This window comes from Aulonocara stuartgranti (genome assembly GCF_965226115.1).
Source record: "Aulonocara stuartgranti genome assembly, chromosome: 13".
In the NCBI taxonomy this organism is placed as follows: Eukaryota; Metazoa; Chordata; class Actinopteri; order Cichliformes; family Cichlidae; genus Aulonocara; species Aulonocara stuartgranti.
Window position 1 is genome coordinate 17646025 of NC_138949.1, and position 22956 is coordinate 17668980.

General features: G+C 38.2%; 1 protein-coding gene and 2 pseudogenes across 3 annotated transcripts in view; all 3 read left to right on the plus strand.

The window, feature by feature from the left end:
- Nucleotides 1-4346, plus strand: part of LOC309720085 (ATP-binding cassette sub-family C member 2-like) — a 31653-nt pseudogene extending 27307 nt beyond the window's left edge. Inside the window, exons 29-32 of the transcript XR_014280730.1 lie at nt 814-972; nt 1059-1225; nt 1442-1636; nt 4136-4346. The product of XR_014280730.1 is annotated as an ATP-binding cassette sub-family C member 2-like (transcript). The remainder of the gene's footprint in view (nt 1-813; nt 973-1058; nt 1226-1441; nt 1637-4135) is intronic.
- A 1266-nt stretch (nt 4347-5612) lies between these two features.
- Nucleotides 5613-8089, plus strand: LOC309720739 (neuropeptides capa receptor-like; annotated as a pseudogene). Its single transcript, XR_014280731.1, has 5 exons — nt 5613-5633; nt 5752-5754; nt 6945-7166; nt 7247-7424; nt 7683-8089. The product of XR_014280731.1 is annotated as a neuropeptides capa receptor-like (transcript).
- Nucleotides 8090-11175: 3086 nt separating this feature from the next.
- Nucleotides 11176-17733, plus strand: LOC309720833 (rho GTPase-activating protein 19-like). The gene is made up of 11 exons (XM_082558007.1): nt 11176-11281; nt 11596-11843; nt 12368-12448; nt 12937-13146; nt 13252-13478; nt 13616-13702; nt 14860-14925; nt 15299-15487; nt 15578-15664; nt 15836-15922; nt 16480-17733. The coding sequence occupies exons 1-11, from the start codon at nt 11229-11231 to the stop codon at nt 16483-16485; spliced, it is 1341 nt and encodes a 446-aa protein (XP_082414133.1). The 5' UTR covers nt 11176-11228; the 3' UTR covers nt 16486-17733.
- The last annotated feature ends 5223 nt before the right edge of the window (nt 17734-22956 follow it).

Consider the following 22956-nt stretch of genomic DNA (forward strand, 5'->3'; position numbering starts at 1 on the left):
GTGCGTTGAAGATCTCGCAGACTGGGGCCTCTTCTAGGCATTCCCAGCACACCCTAAGTATACATTTAGGTGCACCAGGCCTGTCCAGCATCCTTCTATGCCACCTGATCCAACTCAACATCAGATGGTGATCAGCTGACAGCTCAGCCCCTCTCTTTATCTGAGTGTCCAGAACATATGGCCACAGGTCTGGTGATACAATTACAAAATCAATCATCAACCTGTCGCCTAGAGAATCCTGCACAGAGAATCCTGGTGCTACATGCACATGTTAGAACATGGTGATTGTTATGGCCAAACTGTGGTTTGCACAGAAGTCCAACAACAAAACACCGCTCAGGTTCAGATCCAGGAGGCTGTTCCTCCCAGTCACGCCCCTCCAGGTCCCCCTGTTGTTCCCCACGTGTGCACTGAAGTCTCCCAATAGGACAACAGAGTCCCCAATGGATTAGAGTAAACTCAAACACTGACAACGTTGAAATATTGGTGTCAAAGTAAAACTGAGTAAAGACTGTCTGCATTGCAATAACATATTTCACTGAATTACTACAAATAGCAGTGATGACTATAAGCACTGTAAAATATCTGCTACCTCTGAAAAATGTTGCTTCTTTCTGTAACATTACTGAAATGTCTAAGATCTTTTACAAACTAAGTACAGACTGAGTATATTTGCTTATTATTGCATTATTTATTGCTATACTGTTAAATACAATTTATATCCAGAAAGAAAAATGTGTAGATTTTTTTTTTTTCTTCAAATATGTGCCAGCTGTTATTTTGATCTTATGTGTTTTCTCTCACTGCATTCAGATCGGTATTGTTGGTCGCACAGGAGCTGGGAAATCAAGTCTTACCAACTGCCTGTTTAGAATTATTGAAGCTGCTGAAGGTCGCATCCTCATTGATGATGTAGATATCGCTACAATAGGCCTGCACGACCTGAGACACAGACTCACAATTATACCACAGGTATACACATAAATATAAACAATAACCTTGTCAAAGAGTTTGATATTTCTAAAAGTACACTGATATTTGTAATCCCGTGTGCACAGGATCCCGTTTTGTTCTCGGGGTCACTGAGGATGAACCTGGATCCATTTGACAAGTTCAGCGATGAGGAGATTTGGAGAGTGCTGGAGCTCTCTCATCTAAAGAGCTATGTATCAGGGCTGCAGGAAGGATTACAGCATAAAGTGGCAGAGGGAGGAGAAAACCTCAGGTGGGTAATAAAATTAACAATACGGCCTCTGGGTATAAGTTATATATAAGTATAAGTTTTGTACAGTTCGTTATTCTAAACCTTATGTAATGTTCTGCAAAACTTACATAAACCCTAATTGTATTTGAACACATGAGTGTCATTTGTGGTTTACTTTTTTCTTTTGCGCTACAAAAACCCTCTTAAGATATCAATACTTTAATACAATCTTTCCAGTGTTGGGCAGAGGCAGCTGCTGTGTCTGGCCCGAGCTCTCCTGAGAAAGTCACGTATCCTAATTCTGGATGAAGCCACAGCAGCTGTTGACCTGGAGACAGACAACCTGATTCAGAACACCATCCGCAAAGAGTTCTCAGACTGCACAGTCCTTACCATCGCCCACCGCCTGCACAGTATCATGGACAGCTCTAGGTGAGTTATACCTTTTCCCTTAACATTTTTGGATGATGTGCCCTACCTTATTTTATTTCTGTCAGGGTCAAATTTCTTTCTTTTCCAACCCTTCCTTCTCATGCACATAATTTATGTGCATGACAAGGAATCAACCACAATTAATTTTGCTTTTTACACATTGTAATTTCTCAAAATTTGACTGAATCTATTTCCAGCAACAGAAAATGAGAAATATTGTGCACTAAATAAACCCGTTATGTAGTACCAATGACTGTATGAATGATCTGATCAAACATACATAATATGCCAGAGTGGTATTTGACAAAATAATCTAAACTTAAGGTTCACTGACTCCTTTTTCTTGACTTGGACATTATCTTACCCAGAACTTGTATATTTTGCCTTAGAGGGGCCAGATGAAGAGTGATTCAGAGATCCTCTATGAGAGCTAACAGGGAACGTTCTGGCTGTTGTTTGTGCTTATGCAACAAATGATAGTTCAGAGTACCCAGCACCCTTCCCATCTGGTGACTACATCATGCTACTAAGACGCTTTAATGCTCATGTAGGCTGATCGGACGCCAAGTGATGTTCTGTTATTAGACTTCTGTGCAAATCACACGTTGTCCATAACGAACACCAGATTTGAACAAAGTATGTCCATAAGTGCACATGGAACCAGGAAACCCTAGGTCCCAAGTTGGTGATCAATTTCTTAAGCATATCATCAGATCTGCAGCTATATTCTGAACACCTGGGTGAAGAGAAGAGCTGCGCTGTCAGCTTACCTGGATCAAGTAAAGGAGCATAATGCTGGACAATCCTGACGTTGGAGGCTCCGGTCTGCAAGCTTTCCACTCCTGGCAGAGCTTTGACAGCACTCCGAGGGAGGCTTAAGACAATGAGTCTGAATGAACCATGTTCTGCACCTGCATTTTTGAGGCTCTTGCATGGAGCTGTGGTTTTAGGGGGGTTGATGCATGTTGTGGTGGTAATCCCCAAAGCAGATGGTAGAGACCAGAGGTGAAGAGAGTTGTCAAGCTTAAGAAGGAATCCTATTGGGCCTGGTTAGCTTGTGGGACTTCTGAGCTAACTGATAGATGCTGGCAGGTCAAGCAAAACATAGTTAGCTGAAGCAAAAACTCAAAAACCCTCAGAGAATTCAGGAGGGTAATGCCCTACTCATACGGTGTATAGTGTGAGTGTGATGCTGCTGAATTCAACTGAGGATATATTTGGATAGTAGAAAGAATACTTTGTCAACCTCTGTAACCCCTTACATGCAGTCTGAAGATGAGGGGATGACTTGTTCATCACTAGGGATGAGGTCACTGAGGTAGTTAAACAATTCAGGATCGATAGACTGAATGAGTTCTTTAAGGCCCCAGATGTTGTAGCGCTGACTTGGTTTACACACCTCTCCAAGGTTACGTGGAGCTCTGGGGCAGTGCCTCTAGACTGGGAGAATCGGGTGGTGTTTCCCAACTTTAGGAAGGGGGACTAGTATGTGTACTCCAGCTAAAGGGAGGTCACAGTCCTCAGCCTCACCAGGAAGGTCTATGCCAGGGTACTGGGGGGCGACCGTGGCTCAAGGGATTGGGAAGCTCATCTGTAACCGGAAGGTTGCCGGTTCGATCCTCCTGCTCTCTCTGTCCTGGTCGTTGTGTCCTTGGGCAAGACACTTAAACCTACCCTACAGTCTGCCCCAGGGCAGCTGTGGCTACAACTGCAGCTTACCTCCATCAGTGTGTGAATGAATAGTGGAATTGTAAAGCGCTTTGGGTGCCTAGAAAAGCGCTATATAAATGCAATCCATTATCATTATTACTGGAAACGAGAGTTCATACTTCTCTTGGATCTTTGGATTCAGGATAAGCAATGTGGTTTTCGTCTTGTTTGGGGAACAGTGGACCAGATCTTTATTCTGTAGTCCTGTTAGTTTACAGCGAAGTGTGAAGTGGTGTGAATGTACCACTCCAAGTCTGTGGCCATAGGCCTCAGGCAGAAAAGAGTGTTTAGCCTGAGCCAGAATAAAAAGTATACGTTTCTCTGGGTGTTGTTCACAAGTGAAGTGAGAAACTGACAGATGGATTGGGGGTGATGCTGCAGTGATGTAGATGCTACTTAGGTCTGTAGTAGTAAAAAGAGAGCTGAGCTTTAAAGCAAACCTAGCGATTTAGCAGTCAGTCTATGTCCCCAACCTCACCTATTGTCATGAGTCTTAAGCTTTCTCTTAAGGGTGGCTGGGCTCTCTCTTTAAGATAGGATGAAAAGTGCAGTCATTGGAGAGGGGCTCCGAGTACTGCTGCTACTCCTCCACATCAAAAGGAGGGAGGCCCCAAAGTAGATCCAGCACATGCTGGAGAGATCATGTCTCTCAGCTGGCCTGGGAATGCTTTGGTGTTCCCCAGCCACCTCCTCCAACTTATCTGGGGAACACCAAAGCATTCCCTTATGCTAGACAGTATGGACATTACTCATTGGATTACTATTAAAGTCTGTGCTTCTACCCTACAGGGTAATGGTGCTTGATGCTGGAAAAATAGTGGAATTTGATTCGCCGAACAACATGCTTGAAAAAGAAGGTCATTTCTACGCCATGGCAAAGGATGCTGGGATAACACTAGAAAGCAGCACACATTTATAACTTTGTACTTGTTTTATATATGATTTAGCTCCAACAGTTTCAGGTTTCAGGTTCCATAAAATGTACTAATTGTGTTGTGAGATTGTTTTTTTTTTTTTTTTTTAAATTAGGATAGCTGTTGGAAAAAAAACACACAAAAAATGAAAGATACAAAACAAAAGTGTAATGTCTAGTGTAAGGTGTGATTACAGGAGGTTGAGGGTCACCTTTGTATATTTTATTTATATTTGTCTCTGTATTTATATATGTGTGTGTGTGTGTGTGTGTGTGTGTATATACATATATATATATAACAATTCTGTAACTGTAACTTCGGTCGTTGCTGTGCTTTTTGGAAGTCGAATTTCCCAGAGGAACCCACCCGAGGGATTAATAAAGTTCTATCTTATCTTATCTTAAAAACTCGTCTGGGCTTCTTTTGCAGTTGTTGTAGCATATGTTGGGTAACACTCTATACAGTGGTGGGAAACTGATTTTCCCAAGGGACCAAATAAGAAACAGGCTCTGATGAGGAGGGCTGTTGTGAAGGGAGGCAGACTCAGTTTCTCATGTGCCTGCTTGGGGAATTAATTGGCCACCATTGCTCTATCCTGTATTGGTTGCAAACTCCATTCTACAATTTTTTAGATTTTTACTTTGAAATTCCTTTAATTTCATGCCAACATCAACTGTCATTCTGTTATGTTTTGCTTATTAACATAATAATAGTGCTATTTCCACATGCTGAGTGCATGAAGAGTGATGTTGGTGACAACCAGATAATATTTTCAATTTTTTCTATTACAGTGTAAGATCCAAAAGCAGATATGACCTACTGCTGTAATTAAGTGATATGAGACAATATATTGAGGAGAAGAGCAAAGAGAATGAAAAGAGTTGTTTGCACAAGACAACAAAGCAGGGGAATTGGAATACATGTGTCTCTAAAGTATGAAGAACTATACTTGATGTATATTTATTCATCCATTTATCTGCCTTTAGTTATTTTTTTGTTTTGTTGCACTTTATTCTAATTAATGGGGTTTTTTCAGCATGTAGAATAGGATAGCACTTAAAAAAAATGTGGAAAGACTGCTCCAGGTGAGGCTCGAACTCACAACCTCAGCATTGCTCTACAATGTACTGTCATATAAGTACCGCACGCTAACCGATTGCGCCACTGGAGCACATGAATCATTTTCCATATTGAATTAAAAACATACTTTTTGTACACTGATTGTTTTGTGGCTATTCTACATACACTATTTTTACATGAAGCAGCTGTTTTTAGCCACTGCTAAATTTCTACTAGTCAGTCTTGTGACCATCTGGGAGTGTGTTTGTGTGTGTGTGTCATAAGAGAGGGAGATGAAGGAAGCGAGAAAGAGGGTAAGTGAGCAAGACGCAGAGAGAAAGAATAAGACTCACTGAGGGAAGGAGAGACCAAAGACTTGTTTTTTTGCTTGTGAAGCCTGCTGCCAGTCTTCATCCTGCATCTTTTCCCTAGAAGGTGAGTCTGTACTACTCATCAAATAGCCTTTACCTTTAAATAGAGACTTTCAGTTGCATATTATAGCCTTAAAATAGTCATTAGTTTGGTTTTAAATTATATATTAGCTTATTGGTCATGTTACGGGTTGTAAAGAGCATGTATGTCAGCTTCATATTGAACTGAAAGACATGTTTGACATAATTACAGTATACTTTAAAGGTTTCTAATTGGTATATTTTTAGAATATTGACCTTTACAGCATATTTTCTCTGCAAGTACTTAGTTAAAGTGTTTTATCAGCATTACTGATTCAATTTATCCATTTATGAATGCCTTACAATATCCTAATGTTAAGCTTCTTTTTATCTCCAGTGTGTTTTACAAAGATTTTGTAGGTGACAGTAGATTTCAATATGAATTTTTTAAAAGGAAATTAAATTATTATTATTATTATTATTTTACAATTGAAAGGAAGCTATTAAGCTGGCTTATCCAATTATATGCACACAATCTCTCCCTGTCTTCTTATTATTTAGCAAACACACAAATTGGTTATTTAAGCTGAAGAAAAAAGAAAAATCTGATTTCTCCTGCTGTTTTAGCCACTCCACCACCCCCATCATCTGTGGCTTCAGGGGATTTATTTTTGCATCACTTCCCAATTTTATGTCTAACATTTTGCAGAGAGTGATGAGTGAGAAACTATACAAAACTATAATTGCATGGTTTGCTGCAATAACTCAATCATCAGCAATTGAAAATAGTTCTAAAACATAATTAAATGTAAAAAATTGTGTGTCCCAGCTGCAGATTTATTCCTTCCTTTCTTTAAGCAAAATCAGTAGACATTTTTAGAGAGACAAGTACAAAAATGCCTTTTATTTGTTTATTTGACATTATGGAAATAATAAATATTCCAGGATTTGTATTAAAAAAAAGGCTTATTGAAAAAAATGACATAACCTGAATACAAATAACCCTTTCTAATGACTGTTCAATGACTGTTGATCATCTGTACTCAGAGTTGATTAAGTTTAAAATTTTGTTTATAAATCAATGGAAAGTAAAGCATGTATCCAGCAGCATAATAAATAAAATACGCAGAGAAAGAACAAGGTACTGAATACGTTTACTGTTGCCATCTCTATTTTTGTATCATGTAAAGAAGAGTTAATAAACTAATTTTCCTTCCCTTGTCTTTTTAAAAGAGGTCTCGAGTGCCGTGCCTTGTGTCAGTATGGATGATTTCTCTGGTCTCTGCTGTCCCCTTTGCACTGGTCTATGACCAGGCACGCGCTTGCATCCTGGACTACACAGCTACCACTCAAGAAGATGCCTTCCAAGTTTCTACCATGTGTGAGATGACAGAGCCAGATCCTGCGCATATCTACAAAGGCGCCTTACTTCTGAGAGCCGGGTTCTTCTTTCTGGTGAGACGAGTACCATTTAACAGGTTATGTTTTTGTGTCAACGTAAAACAAAGGGACCTAACAGGCCTCTCCAATAACAGGTCCCACTAGTGTCCATCCTTACTCTTTATATGCTCATCCTGCACTACCTGAGGAAGAATAGCCATCAAAGGACAAACATGGGTCTTATGCCACAGGATCCAGAAGGAAGGTGAACAATCAAGTGTCACCAGAATGGGAAACTGCTTGTAAATGAAAAGAGACCTCTAAAACTAATGGGTGAGCGATAAAAAAAAGTTTAAAATCCTATTACTGCTTTGAAGGACACATACCAGGTCAATCTATAAAGCAGTGGCTTCAGTAATGGCAGAAGAGTACAGGACACTGCTCTTCTTTATCTAATCAATGAGACAATCATAAACAGCTTTGCTGTCCTGCAATTACTCCAGTTTATATGCAAATGAATTACATTAGTGTACTATTAAAAATCATTTCAGAATGTTGAATTATCAACACTCTCTCTGTTCTGCTTTTCAGGTGCAGCTGTGGTGGCTTTTTTGTTTGCAACTTTCCTGATATCGCCTCATCACTTATGCAGGTTTACGTGGTTGTGTGGTCCGACACGGTCCTTTCCATTTAAACAATCTTGAAATCGTATTTGTCCCTCCCACTGTGGTATATCAACGGTGCTTTGGACCCCCTGTTGTTCTGTATTTCCTCCCACACATTTCGCAGGGCATGCTGGAGAACCCTGGGTAAGCTCAGACCTCACTGCTACTGGACCTATGGGCTCACGTCTCAGTTGAGACAGAGGTCTGCAGAAGAAGCAAACGTGACAGCCAAAGAGAGGATTGATGGTAAATTCTGTGAAGAAAAATGTGAAAAGAAATTTCAATATAGTGGCTAAAAATCAGATAAGAGGAGTGGACGTGGAGTGGATGCACAGCAAAATCTCCAGTGTTAAATTAACACTGGAGAGTGTCTATATGGGTCCACACCTCTGAGTGTTAAATACAACACTGTTGAGTGTTAAATTAACACTTTTGACAGTGTTATATGTTTAAAAGTAACCTAGTCAGTTTTGAAGATTAACAATGGCTAACACTGAGCAGTGCTGATTTTCTAACACTGGAAAATAACTCAAAATGTTAGAAATATTCCAGTGTTAGAAAATCAGCACTGCTCAGTGTTAGCCATTGTTAATCTTCAAAACTGACTAGGTTACTTTTAAACATATAACACTGTCAAAAGTGTTAATTTAACACTCAACAGTGTTGTATTTAACACTCAGAGGTGTGGACCCATATAGACACTCTCCAGTGTTAATTTAACACTGGAGATTTTGCTGTGTGGGGATAAACATGAAAGCCTCTTTTCAGTATGAGCTGCACTGATTAGCGCTCTGAATTCTGTGCTATACTCTTTCATGCTATTGTATCACTGCCTCCTTTCATTTCTTTCTCTTGCTCAAGGTTTTCTGAGTCTTTTTGTAAATATGGTAAAATGATTGACTCTTTCTACAGTACGTGTGGAATTCACATTTTTAGAGTCCTTTTTTGTGTAGCTACAGAAGAAAATGATTTTACAGCAACTGGTGTAAAGCTCACGTTGTGGTGTGCAGTCTTACATTTGTATATAAATTTAGAACACAGCATTTGCAAATGATTACCAAAAAAAATATTTATGAGTCTGCTGTTATAAAGAAGTTTAAAATATATGTTGAATAAGATTAATATTGAAGTTTGTTACAGGTGTGACATATTCATTTTTCAACATGGAGAAGATTCATGCGCTTGTATGCATAGCTGATGCTGCACTTGACTTTAACTGTTTTTTTGTTTTTATTTTTAAGAAAAGGTAACTCCCTAAATGAGTCATACATGTGTTGCTTTCTGGCAGCGCTGATTACACATGATTATGTGTTTTCTTCTCAGAAAACTGCTTAAAACTGGCTTGACTATTCCTACATTTTTAAAATAAGTCAATTTGTCTGTAAATTTCACAACACGCAGGATATATATATATATATATATATATATATATATATATATATATATATATATATATATATATATATATATATATATATATATATATATTTCAGACCTTTGAGACCCTTGTTGTATGTTTAATGCTTTATAAATATATGTTTTTTTCAAATATGTTTATGTTTTATTCTTTGGAGCACACGAGTCAAGTTTGTGTTGCCAAGACAACCAAACACCAGGAGACCTGACTTGACTGAAACCTCACCGATCAGCATTCTATAAATATAGACTCACTGAAGTATAACCTGTGGATGTATTGTGTTCCTGGACAAAGCATGATGTTGATTTATATGACATTTTAGTGCACAAGGCTTCCGTTTAGTCATGATACACTTTTTTATTGGAAATTGGCTGCTTTTTCACTCATTTTCAGTTTAGCCCTTGTACCTGACCATTTTTAGAGGAATTTTTTCTTTGTTTGTTAAACCACTTAGCATAAAAACACACAATTACTTTTCAGTCTTTTATTCATTTTTGCATACACACTCTTATACACATGTATTAGAAGAACAAAATGCCACAGATAATGGGCAAAAAATCAGAGAAAGGGTAAGGTATAGAAATTAGTTTTCAGTAGTCTTTTTAATTAAGCTAAATTAATAGGATGAAGGAGGCTGTTCCAGAGTTTAGGTGCCAAAACCTCAACGTCTGGTGTTAAAATAACTGGATACACTGATCAGATGATTGGAGAGACCGGCTGAAGTTATAAGGTCTCATTGGCTCTACTATATACGCAGGAGCCTGTACACCTAAGGGTTTCAATAATAATAAATTTACTGATCAAATAGTTAAGAAGTGTCCAAAACTATGCTCTAATAGGATTTTTTTTTTAAAGTTTCTATTTATGCTTTTACAAAATTTGCAAAACGATGTCCAAATAAATACAGTGTACTTGTCCTTCAATGCCAAACCTGTAACCTACATACTTTGAGTTGGTGTATGTATTTTAGATGTATCAAAATTTTATACTATTTTTCAGATTTAGTAACTGTATAGTCTTTGATCCACGTTAACCTTACAAACATCTGGTAACTCTAACAACAGATGCATAGAAACATAACATCAAATCGCCTCTGTCAGTGCAGTGGCTGTGACTACAGTGTAGCTTGCCATCACCAGTGTGTGAATGTGTGTGTGAATGGGTGGATGACTGGATGTGTAAAGCGCTTTGGGGTCCTTAGGGACTAGTAAAAAAGTGCTATACAAATACAGGCCATTTACCATTTACCAAATGAACATCAGAAGGGGGAAAGCCACATATACCCAGATGATTAAGGGGCACTTCTTTACAGCTCAAGGCACACTTGCAAAAGGCATTAGGTGCATCACAGAGTAAAACACTAAACGTGAACACTTCCCCAGCAACCCATCTCTGTCTGAGGATCTTGATTCCATAGCACTCTAACCCTGACAATAATCCTAGATAGGCACTGACAGATTGTGAACATAAACTGTCAGAGGTGTTGACTGACATCCTGAATACTTCTCTCTCTCACAGGCATCAGTACAGACCTGGCTTAAGACTGCCACTATTATTCAAAAAGTTGACAGTGACAGCCCTGAATAACTACTGACCTCGCACTGACTGTCATGAAGTGTCCCACGTAAAGAACTCCACTGATGTCACTGTGGACCTCTACCAGTATGATGCCATCTCATCACTGGTTCATACAGCCCTGAAACACCTGGAAAATAAGGAGTTTTATTTATATGTGCTTTTACTGGATTTCACTGCCTTTGACACAACCCACAGACTGCAGTGCAAAAACTCTCAACACTAGGTGTGAGTTCCTCCCTCTGCAAACAGGTTCTGGATTTATTAGCCAACAGGACACAATTCAAAAATGTATATTTTCAGGAACAGAAAATGATAACTGTTTCCTAATCATGATGTTGCAGTCTATTGTATCATAGCTTGCTGTTTTGTTTTGTTTTTTTGGAGAAAAAAAAAAACGCAACGGACGTGACGTGTCTATATCTCGGCCAATCACAAGTCAATGGGCGGGACTAAATATGAACCAGCGGAGGATTCAAAATGAAGATGGCGGCTGAAAATGGTTCCCCAAACAATCACAAACTCGAAAGAAAGTAAGGACTTTTTGATTAATTTGACAAAGATGAACACGTTACAGTGCTGCTGAGTAAACTATGCCTCCATCAGAGGATTAGTACTAACAAAACAAAACTCTGTTTTTACTACTTTGCACTGGGACTTGTGTTTTTTCCCTGTTAGCAATAGCCAGTGGAGCTAAGTTAACCTAGCAACAGTTTATACTAACATAAGCTAATGTTAATTCGATAATTCACGCAGTCTTACTTTTAAGGCTTTATTCTCGGGCCAGCTCGAAGTTTTATCATTTCAAGTGGACATTAATCTATGGCGTATGTGTTTCCTTTAACAGGGAGACAAAATGCAATGTGTTTATCAGTCAGGAAAAGCCGAACCAGCCTGTCATCTTTAACCCGGACTTCTTCGTGGAGCGGCTGAGACATGAACATCCGCAGGCTTTCACGGAGCTGGTACTTAGCAACATCACTCGAATGATAGATCTGCCTGGGGACGAGTTTGCCCAGCTTACTGGAGACTCGGAGCCTAGAGTCCCCTCATCCAGCGGCTTTCTACGCTCCTTTAACTTCCTGAAACGGAAAGGTTAGGCCATAAGAGTCTTCGTTATGCACACATGTTAACCGCCTTTGAAACTGTATTTTGAATAAATATGATTTATGTAATGCTTATATTCTTTTGTTATTGATTTCCTGAGGGAGAAAGCAGAGTTGTGTGGAGTTTCTCAGTCATGTAATTTTATTTCTAAGGCTGAAATAATTTAGTAGTTAAGCAATCAGTACATAATTTACCATAAGCAAATATGATAAGATTGCTTGTTCCTGCTTATGGGGAGTTTAGGGGGGCATGAAAAAGAAGGCAGCATCTAACCCTCACAAATGAAAAGCAAGAGTAATCCAGTGTTTATTTTGGTTAAGCAAATCATCTCTCATCTAATTATTCATCAGGTGATGAACAATAAGGACTGAAGACTAAAGCGCTTTAGATTTTCATCAAGTCATCTTGTAGTTATAATTTGCCTCTCACATCTTTCTATTTTGACTAGAATAGGTCCATTTGTACACAAAAAGCCTACAATCAGCCTTGATGTGTCATTTGATTTCTTGCAGACAAAGGAGTCGTTTTTGGTGCACCATTAACTGAAGAAGGAATCTCACAGATCTATCAGCTCATCGAGTACCTGAATAAAAGTGAGTATTGATTCACCTGCTCATATAACGTGACATTAAATGAACCGTATCATCCAGAGTGTTTTGTGATATTGCCCCTTTGCCTATGTCACCTCCAGAGGCAAAGAAATTCTTAACAATATTATTTTTTGAAACACGATTAAAATAACTGGATTATACTAAATCGTATATGTCAAGCATCACACTTTTTACTTGCTCTGTAACTTAGTTTAAGCATTGAATTGCCATGAGGTCATGGTTTATTTCTAGAAAGCAATGATGTCATTCACTGAAAGTGGACACTGGATGAAAATGTTTGAATCAATAATTTATCTGAAAGCACTTTGCTCTTGCTGACTCCCTCCTTCCATTTACTTCTCTCCATCACTCACCTTACTGCTGTGTCTTTGGCTCTCTGTGTCTCCTTCACTGTGTGTCTGCCTACCTAAACACCCTCCACCCTCCCCCTTTCTGGCTGTCTCTCTCCATCTTTCTCTCCCACCCCTCAGACCTTCATGTGGAGGGGCTGTTTCGTGTGCCAGGCCACAGCTTAAGGCAGGCAGCCCTGAGGGAGATGCTGAACACTGGGGCAGAGATAGATCTAGAGACAGGCGATTTCCACCCCAATGATGCCGCAACATTGCTCAAGGCCTACTTGGGAGAGCTTCCAGAGCCTCTGTTGACACACAGACACTATCATGCTCATCTGAAGATTGGAGGTGCTGGTTGGCTCGTGCACAGATCTTTGTCATTCAGATTAATGCACGGTCAGGAAAAATATTGCTTACCTGTGCTTTGTAATATTTTTCGTCACTTGTTTTTAGAGTTGACTCGCTTTGATGATCAAGGGGATAAGACAAATGTGCCAGATAAGGAACGCCAGATCGAGGCGTTTCAGCTCCTGTTTATGCTTCTCCCATCTGCCAACCGGAGCTTGTTGAAGCTGCTGTTTGATTTACTGCACAGCACAGCTCGCAATCAGCACTCCAACAAGATGTCTGCTATCAATTTAGCCAAGATGTTTGCTCCACACATCATCTGGCCCAAAAATGTAAAGACCTTAGGTTCATTTTGTTCTGTCTTCCGAAACACTGTTTGCAGTCAAATGAACTATGACAAATAATAATAATAATAATACTAGCTTTTTGTGTTTCTTTGTGACCTCTTCTTCTTCTTTTAATTTTGCAGGTAATGGCAAGTGATCTTCAGGGAGACATAGAAAAACTCAATAATGGCATAGCATTCCTTATTAGACACTCACAAAAACTGTTCAAGGTAAGCTCCCCAGGCATTGATCACTTATTGCATCAGTGTTGTTTAACTTATGAAAAAATAAACAAAATGCTTTTTTTTTTTTTTTTTTTTTTTTTGCTTTTATTGACAATAGAAAAATCAAAATGTAACATTTCCTTTTAAAACAAAACCCAGGCAGGTCTTATCAATTAAACGTTATTAGGTGTCATATAAACAGGCACCTAGATGGTATCTCACAACCATATGCCATGTATTATAACAATATGTCTTCTCTTTACTTAATGAAAGTTTCATAATAAGGGCCTTTGTCGCCAGGGTTACAAGTACAAACAAACGTGATAGAGAGCAAGAACACAGAAATTATATATATATATATATATATATATATATATATATATATATATATAAAAGGAAAATTATAATCATTTAAATGTCCTGCAATCAGCCGCCATAAGGCTCTTTACCTGCACACATTGTATTTGACAAATTCCTGTCAATATAAAGTTTTGAGTTCAAGCAGGTTTAGAGGAAGAAAGAAGTAGGCGGCTGATGGCGCCCTTTTAACTCAGTGTCTGAAGTGTAGGATTTTAAAGGTATTTGGACAGAGAATCATCATCAAACTTAATATTTCTGAAATTTCCAGGCCATCTTAAATCTCACCTGCTGCGATGTGTCTCAGATTGGAATTAAGATCAGGTTTTTTAATTAGTCTATTGAGAATATTTCATTTATGGGTATTTTTTTTTATTACAGCTGGGACTTTTTTGGTCTTTAACTAATATGTTCACCTATAGCCTACATACTTGACTAACATTAAGTTTTTTCCCCATCAAACAAATGGTTTTCCTGTGTTTTTCCATGTTACTGATGCATTTGTTGCTTTCTAGTTTTGTGTGCAGATTTTTTTCCCCTTTGGATTTGCCCAAGTTTTGATTTTATATGCTGTTAATTATTTTATGTCTAACAAATACTTTATTCAATACTAATTTGATTAAACTACTGAAATGAAACCACAGGCCACTTTAATCAGATCCCTTTATGTAGTATGAATTATTTATTTCAGTTTCAAAGTAGAACATAGTTAGCCTTAACGCACTGTGCTTTATGTCTGAATAACTTCCACATTAGTATATTTAGTTGTTTCCAGAGGCTTTAATGTTCGTCTGTTTTCATTGAAGGCGCCTGCGTATATCAAAGAATATGCCCGCTTGTACTTCACAGGATCAAAAGCTCTTCAGTCAAATGTAAGTATTTTTGTTTTCTATTTCTAACAGAGTTTGTCTTAGTAGGGAAAAAAGGGAGCGTTAGTACTGCATTGCACTTAGCAAATTACCAAATCCAGTCACTTCAGTGTTTGGTTCATTTTAGACACTTGGATGTCTAACTCCAGAACCTGGAAAGGCTGGTGTCTTCAAGGCGTTTAATAGAATAATTTTCAAACGAGCCGGAAATAAAACTTAAATACTGGTTCAGTAGTCAGATTTTAAAGCTGTTTGTAAACTCTCACTTAGAGCAACAAGTAAATCTTTGCAGTTATCTCTCAAAAACTGTTTGATTGGTTTTGTTCTATGAAAACAGATTTTTGAATGTTATTTGGTTTGTTTTGACATTTTTTAGGATGACTTGACTCTCTGTTCTGGGGCCAAAGAGGGCCCTATGACTGCAGTGACAGTGGCCTCCCCTTCTCCCTCCATAACAACAGTCACATCTGATACTCAGAATTACACTGAATCAGCCCTCAGAGAGCTTTACCAGCAAGTCAGCAGCATGCCAGAGTCTGCCAAAAAGAAAAAACTCATCAGACAGGTACTCAGTGTGATGCTGCTGTGATAAGAAAGACATGCATACAAGGTGCTTGGAGAACCAACACGTAAGGTGGTGTATTTTTCTGTGTAGATCGAGAAACAGACACCCTCAGCAGAGTCTCGGGCACCATTCAGCAGGAGGCACTGGCGTTCACGCTCTTGGGGTGGAATAATAAAGGTTTGTTGATAGTATTTGTGTGTCTGCATTACCCATCATGTGATTTCTTGCCAACCTCTTATAGACACAAAGCTTTTCATATATATTTGCCTGTGATCCTATTAATCAGTGTTTTGATTATTCCAAAATCTGTTGATCTTGTGTAATAGTTTTTTCTTATTTTTCTAACAGAAGAAAGTGTTTGGAAGCCAAATGTTAGCTGAGAAAGAAAATGGCAGACCACAGACTCATCTACCCAGCTGCTCTGCTGATGGACAGGTAAAAGAAGGAACCAGCTGTGCACAAACAAACACAAGTATATTTTAAAATAAGTCTGAGAAGGAGAACCTGCACCTTATTTAACATAAGTTTTGCTGCTGTAAAATATTAGCTAACTGGTGCTGCAGAGTGAAAAAAGTCTTTAGCACTTTTTTTCTTCTGCCTCCAACTGAGTGACTGCTGCTTTGGATACTAGTGATCAGACAGGAAATAAACTCGGTGCAGGTGATAATCTTTAAAAAACTGCCCCTAATAAACCCCTCATTGTAGTGATTACAATGTAGAGGGAAACAGCTAAGAAGTAATTCTTTTATTTTAACCATGACCAACTAAAATGTCACACTGAAATTATTGGCCACAGTTTGCTTTTAAAACTGTCATCGGCTACAGCTGGAGAGCAGTTTTCCTCATTACTGTGTTGAACTTTTCTGGCATTTCAGCCATCAGTCTGCGGTTCACCACAGGCGGTGCTTAGATTGTTAATGATGCCTGTGCTCAGCTGAAAGGACTGAACATTACCTAATCGTCTCTCTCTTTCTCCCTCTTTCCTCCACCAGGATTAATCGTGTGTGAAAGGATGTGCGCCTCTCAACTTGGGAACCATCAGTCTGACTTTTGTGTAAAAGTAATTAAATGATCATCTCGAGTTCTCTGTAAACGGAAGGTGTATTATAAGGTTTTCTTTACAAACCATGTTTAGATTATCTTTTTTTGTCTCCATTTTTTGTCACAAAGTTTTAGACTTTGAGTTAAAGAATCTCGACCTTTTTTATCGAGCTCTCTCTTTTTTTTTCTCAGTTCAGCAGAAGTAATTGGAGTGAGAGCGCTGATATGTTCTTTTTTTTCTCACTTCACCTCTTTTCAAGAGTTTCGTCTTACTTTCTTGTTCAGTGATGATGCTCCTTATTATGCAGTGTAATTGCATTGGTGAAATTTGCATCCTTAGCTTTGTGATTGAGTGAAACCTGTCGGATTTTAATTTGAAAAGCATTAATGTATTTATTTTTCACTGGACTTCTGGATGATTTCCATCAGGATCTCATTAGTATAGGGCATTGGATGGAAAATGTGATATACAGAGTTTCTATTTAAATGTTAAAATTGCTTGTAAGTTGTAGGATAATTAGATTTGGTCACTGAAAACCAAAGTTATTTAAATCCAAAGTGTGCCTTAAAATGAACATATCTGAAAGTTTTACGAAGATTATCCTTCCCCAGTAGCTTATTTTATGTGTCGATAAAATAAGAAGGATGCTTAGTGAAAGGTCAATGGAGCTTGTGTACTTTATGTCAATATTTGTTTGTTTCACTTTAGCACAAATCCTTTCTTGACACTATGATCCCGTAAGCTACTGCTTCTTTAAACTGTACCTTGGTTTTCTGTGGTTGGTCTTAGATCTTACATCCGGTTTGAATTCTTATGCAGCACCATATATGGTTTTATAGCTTTATATTATTTTTTTGTTTGTTTTTTACCTTTGACGATACTGCAAGATATTTTTTTAAAATTCGTTTTTATTGTCCATATTATATTTATCGTTACTCAGTTTTAGTTTAAGTGAGTGGTTGAATGCAGATGAAGATGGATCGTTTACTTGCCCTCTGCTGTAACTGGTAATCCAGGTGTTTTTCTGGGAGAGTTTTGGCTACAACCACTTTTAACCCCACTTTCTTGCCTTACTCCATGAGTGAAACTCACTTTTCACTGCTGTTACAATTTAACTATAATGTGACCATGTAAACTGGTGAATCTGGTGCTACTGTGAAGCTATGCAACTCAATGTAATTAAAAGACATCAAGCTGCACTCCATAGTTGGCTCTTTTTTCTTTTCTTTTTTTTGAAAAGGCCAAACTTGAGTCACTGAGCATACAGACATAATTGTGACCATGCTTTCGAATGATTATTATTCTATTAATCATCACAATTTAAGTACTTCTGCCTGAACCTCTGCATTGCTTTTATGTATTCATTTTTATTTTTTTCCTGCCACAAGGTGGCGCCCTTTAGTTGTAAATAATCAGTGAAGTACAGACTCATGGGTAGAGGTTATCCACTTTTGAGTCACTAGTGTATAAAGGTTGCTGCAGCTGTCTCTGTAGTGTAAGCTCTCAGGATTTATTAAAATAAAATGACATGCCCACCATATACTCATATATAAGTAGCTACTTGAAAGGTTTCCCTGTACTTGAAACTCGTGCTTCTCTAACAGGACATATCAAAACATCCTACGTCCTGAAAGTTGTCAATAAAGTACATATGAGTTGTTTTAATTGTACCAAATAACCTGAAAACCTGCATTAAAAAGTTTAGGCCAGTAATCAATAATGAATTTAAATAGAAGACGACAACTTGCGAATGCAGTTATGGGGTGAAAGTTTGAGTAGCAAGAAAATGTTTTTTCCATAACAGCGTGAATGCCTGTTTGTCATTGTGGTGTCAATGTATGGTTGGTATTGTAAGTATATGCCTTAAACATGTATGGGAATGTTCCCCAAATCATTCATTCATATATATATATATATATATATATATATATATATATATATATATATATATATATATATATAACAGACAATGTCCCCAAAAGGAAGTGTATTGTTTTACAGCTAAAACTCCACAGGGGTTTTATTTAGCAATGAGCTTGATGACTGTAAAATGACTCACTGGTACTGTAATCAACTTCACATTATATCAAAATATATATGTTTGTGGGTTTGTGAGTGGATGTGATTTTGCTTTGAATGTATGCATTAAAATGCCTTTTAGAGGGGGCTAATTCTGTCCATATTCTAAACTCACTAACCGATCATTTGCGTTAAAAGGAAAACACAATTAAAAGATATATGGTTTTTTTATGCCTTTCCGAGGCACAGCTGTGTTAGAGAGAAATACAAATGACTGGTCGGAAGCACACTGTGGAATTTTGGGTTTCTTTGTATTTTCTTTTCAAGCATATGTTGGTTTCTTTTTAGTTAACTACATAAGTAGTTTTGGGTGAAAGATGTATGAAAATAGCATAAACATGCATAAATGTGGGAACCCCTGTTTAAGGTTTCTATAAATGTAAATTATTAAAGTGAGTGAACGATGAACTAATCACAAAAGCCTGTCTGCTAAGATGAAGATATTGTGGTATTGTTTTACACAATTATAGAAAAAAAAGAGTTGGGCAACGCAAAATTATTATTCCATCCAAAAGGATTGAACTGTCAGACCAGATGTTGTTCACAGGCATTGAAAAGAAGGTGGTGCAGTTTCCAAAACACTCCTCAATCTTCCTCCTAGTCCCACTAAGCATAAGCTCTTTTAAACACACCTAAAATGCTGAAGAAGAGAAGATGCAAAAATACCTGTTTGCTTTTTGTTGTTGTTGTTGTTGTTGTTTTTAAATCTGTAATGTCAAGAAATGGCAATTAACAGAAATAATGAAGGCAAGCTGAGATGTAAAAGACAAAACTTTGTATGAGAGCTATGCAGGATTGAACACATCACTGTTTTGTGTTTGGGCTGGAGCCAGTGTCACCAGAGTGGATTCTGTTAATTAGCAGCAAATTCTAGCATAGTGTCTGTTAAGGAAAAAAAACAAAGCTGAAGCTGCAAAGAAGAGGATTTATTCAGCAACAGGATAATGATCCTAAACACACCTCGAAATCCACTCTAACCAAGACTCTAACTCTTGGAACTCTTGGCTTGGCTCCATGAAGCATTTGCAAGTTGTCAAAGAGGATATTGACCACACATGATACCAAGCTTTTTGACCTCTGGCTTTTAAAACTGCAAAGATGGGAATAAAACATGTTTATCTTGCTTAAATGAATCAATTATTTACATTTTTCTTTATCCTTTTATACCTTTTGGACTTCCTTTCCTTGGTTTGCTCTTCACAGTAACACAGAATTTAATCATGGGTGCCTAAGCATATGTAATGCTTCCACATTAATTGGTTTTCCTCATTGTAGTCAGTTCTTGGTAACATCTTCTGTTTTGCAAACTCTCCTCTGCCAGACTATTGTAAATGCTGCTATGTCGTCCTATGCCTTTGTAAACAGCAGAATTATTCCTTTTGCATATTTGTGTGCATTCCTCTCAAAGCTCTGTGAGAGCGGAGGGATGTTACCACCACCCCCTATTACCACTAAACACCACTGTCTCCTCTTTAATTAACCATTCATTGAAGGAAGCTCTATACTGCACTGACATTTTTACTGGGACAGATGGAGCTTTTACTGATTTGTTTCGAGTAAGTGCGAACACCTGCATGTGCACATTCATATGTGCATGTTCCGAACTGGACAAGCATCAAAGCAGACAGATGCACACAAACTCAAATATATCTTATTGCATCATCTGTGACTCTTTATTGTCTTTGTTATGTCTGTGTGATTTACTGATATTAATGTTAGGAGGGATCTGCTCATCCCAGCAAATCTCTCTGTAAAGTTAAAGCACTCAAGCTGAGCAGAGCCACGGCTGAGGTGTCTGATACGCACTATATTAAAGATTTCAGTATTTTTATATTTTGAAAAGTGTGAAGTGTTAATAATGCATAGCAATGATAGTTCTTGACTAATCCTTAAAAAAAAAAAAACAAGTTGCAAAACCAGAAACGTGAATACAGACACCAACTCAATCACTTCTTGAGGCAATCTTGGTGCTTAAAGGCATCTTGTCTTTGTCTTCATTTATTTGAAGTAAAGCACTGCCCATCTCTTGGGAGAACAGCTGACATGCGGTAATAGTGGCCTAAGTATTAATTAATGGTGCTTAATGGTTTATGAAGAGTCTTTAATTAAGTAGATGATCAGTATGCAAAATCAGAGACATGCACAGTGAGGAAGTCTGATCCATGGGAGTTATTCCTTTTCTTTCTTCATAAAGTTTCACATTTCATTTTAAGTTGTCACCTTTATTCTTAATGCTTTTTTGTAATATAAATGAACCCAGCAATTATGGCCTGAAGTCATTAAGATCAGAGCTCCATTTTCTATCAAAATCTAGAATAGTGATTTGCAATTCCATGAAGTCGAAATGCATTTGGAGAGTTTCCTGAGAGCTACAATTACACTGTCAACTTCAGTCAGTCTCTGATAAATGTACACACAGTTTTAACTAAGTAAAAAAATATTTATTATTAATTCCTGCAAAGGAAATGATTTCCTACATACAGTGGTGTGAAAAAATGTTTGACCTCTTCTTGATTTTCTAGTTTTTTGGATATTTGTCAGACTTACATGTTTCAGATCATCAAACAAATTTTAATATTAGATAAAGATAACCTGAGGAAATGCAAAATGTAGCTTTTAAATGATTTTATTGATTAGGGGAGAAAGGTTATCCAAACCTACTTGGTCCTGTGTGAAAAAGTAATTACATATATAGTTAAATCGGGAATTAAATGTGATTTCATTGATGATTTTAGTGTTTAGTGTCACTAAACACACTCAGGCCTGATTATTGGCAGATGTGCTAAATCAAGGAATCACTTAAATAATACACCACCATTCTTAAGACTTTGGGGCTGCAGTGAACCACAGTGAGAACCATTATACACAAATGGAGAAAATTTGGAACAGGGGTAAAACTTCCTAGGAGTGACCAGCCTACCAAATTACTCCAAGAGTACATGGATGACTCATCCAGGAGGTTGGAAAAGAACCCAGAACAGCATTAAAGAACGGCAGGGTTCACATGTCTCAGTTAAGGTCAGAGTTCATGATTCAACAATAAGAAAGAGACTGGGCAAAAATGGCATCCATAGGAGAGTTCAAGGAGAAAACCACTGGTGACCAAAAAAAGGCTTGTCTCACATTTTCCAAAAAAGTGTGATGATCTGGGGCTGTTTTGCTACCTCAGGACCTGGAAGACTTGCTGTAGTAAATGGAACCATGATTTCTGCTTTCTACCAAAACAACCTGAAGGAGAATGTTCAGCCATCTGTTTCTGACCTTAAGCAGAAGCGCATTTGGGTTTTGCAGCAGGGCAATGATCCAAAACACATCACCAAGTCCACCTCTGAATGGGTTAAGAAAAACAAAATGAAGACTTTGGATTGGCCAAGTCAAAGTCCTGACCTGAATCCGATTGAAATGCCGTGGCGCAACCTTAAAATGTTTTTGATGATCTGAAACATCTACGTGCAATAAACATGCAAAAAACTAGGACATCGGGAAGGGGGCAAACACTTTCTCACACACACTGTATGCCACATATCGGGTTTTTTTAACGTATTTTTTTCTATTTTAAATACATATATATTTTTTTAGCTTTGAGTCCAGTGTATGATCCTGGCATTGGGAGACAGATTGTGTGCCAGTTGCTCTGACAAATTTAAAAAACAGAGCAGGTAAGATTGGGATTCTAGTGGTTTGCCTTTGCATTTGCATATATTAGATTATATTCTCTGTTCCCGTGGCTATGCTGTGCTTAAAGTATAGTGTTTGATTTACTTTTTATGGCGGTGGTCTGCCTCCCCTGCAGATTCATGATCTGTGGAGGCAGACTGAATATATGTGTTTTGTTTCTTTTATTCCAGTTCCCTGCTGCTGCTGCTGCTGCTGCTGCTGCTTCTGTCTGTGTGGCCACGCTTGATGTACATGTTAAGACCCACACTAACTGATTATTTATTCTGGCTTTTTGCCTCCCCGGACCGAGGTGTTGATTCCTCTCTTCCCTACTGGATACACACACGCACGCACGCATGCACGCACACACACAGACCACTGTCTCCCCACAGCCTCTCCCTTCAGGCAGGGGTTATGCAGTGTCATGCAGGTTAGGTCTCTCTCTCTCTCTCTAGGGGTTCGCCTGGAGGCAAACCTGAGAGAAAAGAAGGAGTGGAGTGAGTGAGAAATGAAAAAGAAAGATACTTGGTGTAGATTTGTATTGTGAATAGAGTCAAGGGAATGAAAAGGGGATCTCAGGAATGAGAGTGAGTTCAGGCAGGGTTCTGGAGGGGGTGTTGCATGGGGAGGGAGAGGAGTGGGTGAGGAGAGGAGGGGTAGGGGTGGAGTCGGGGGCTCTGCTATTTGTAGA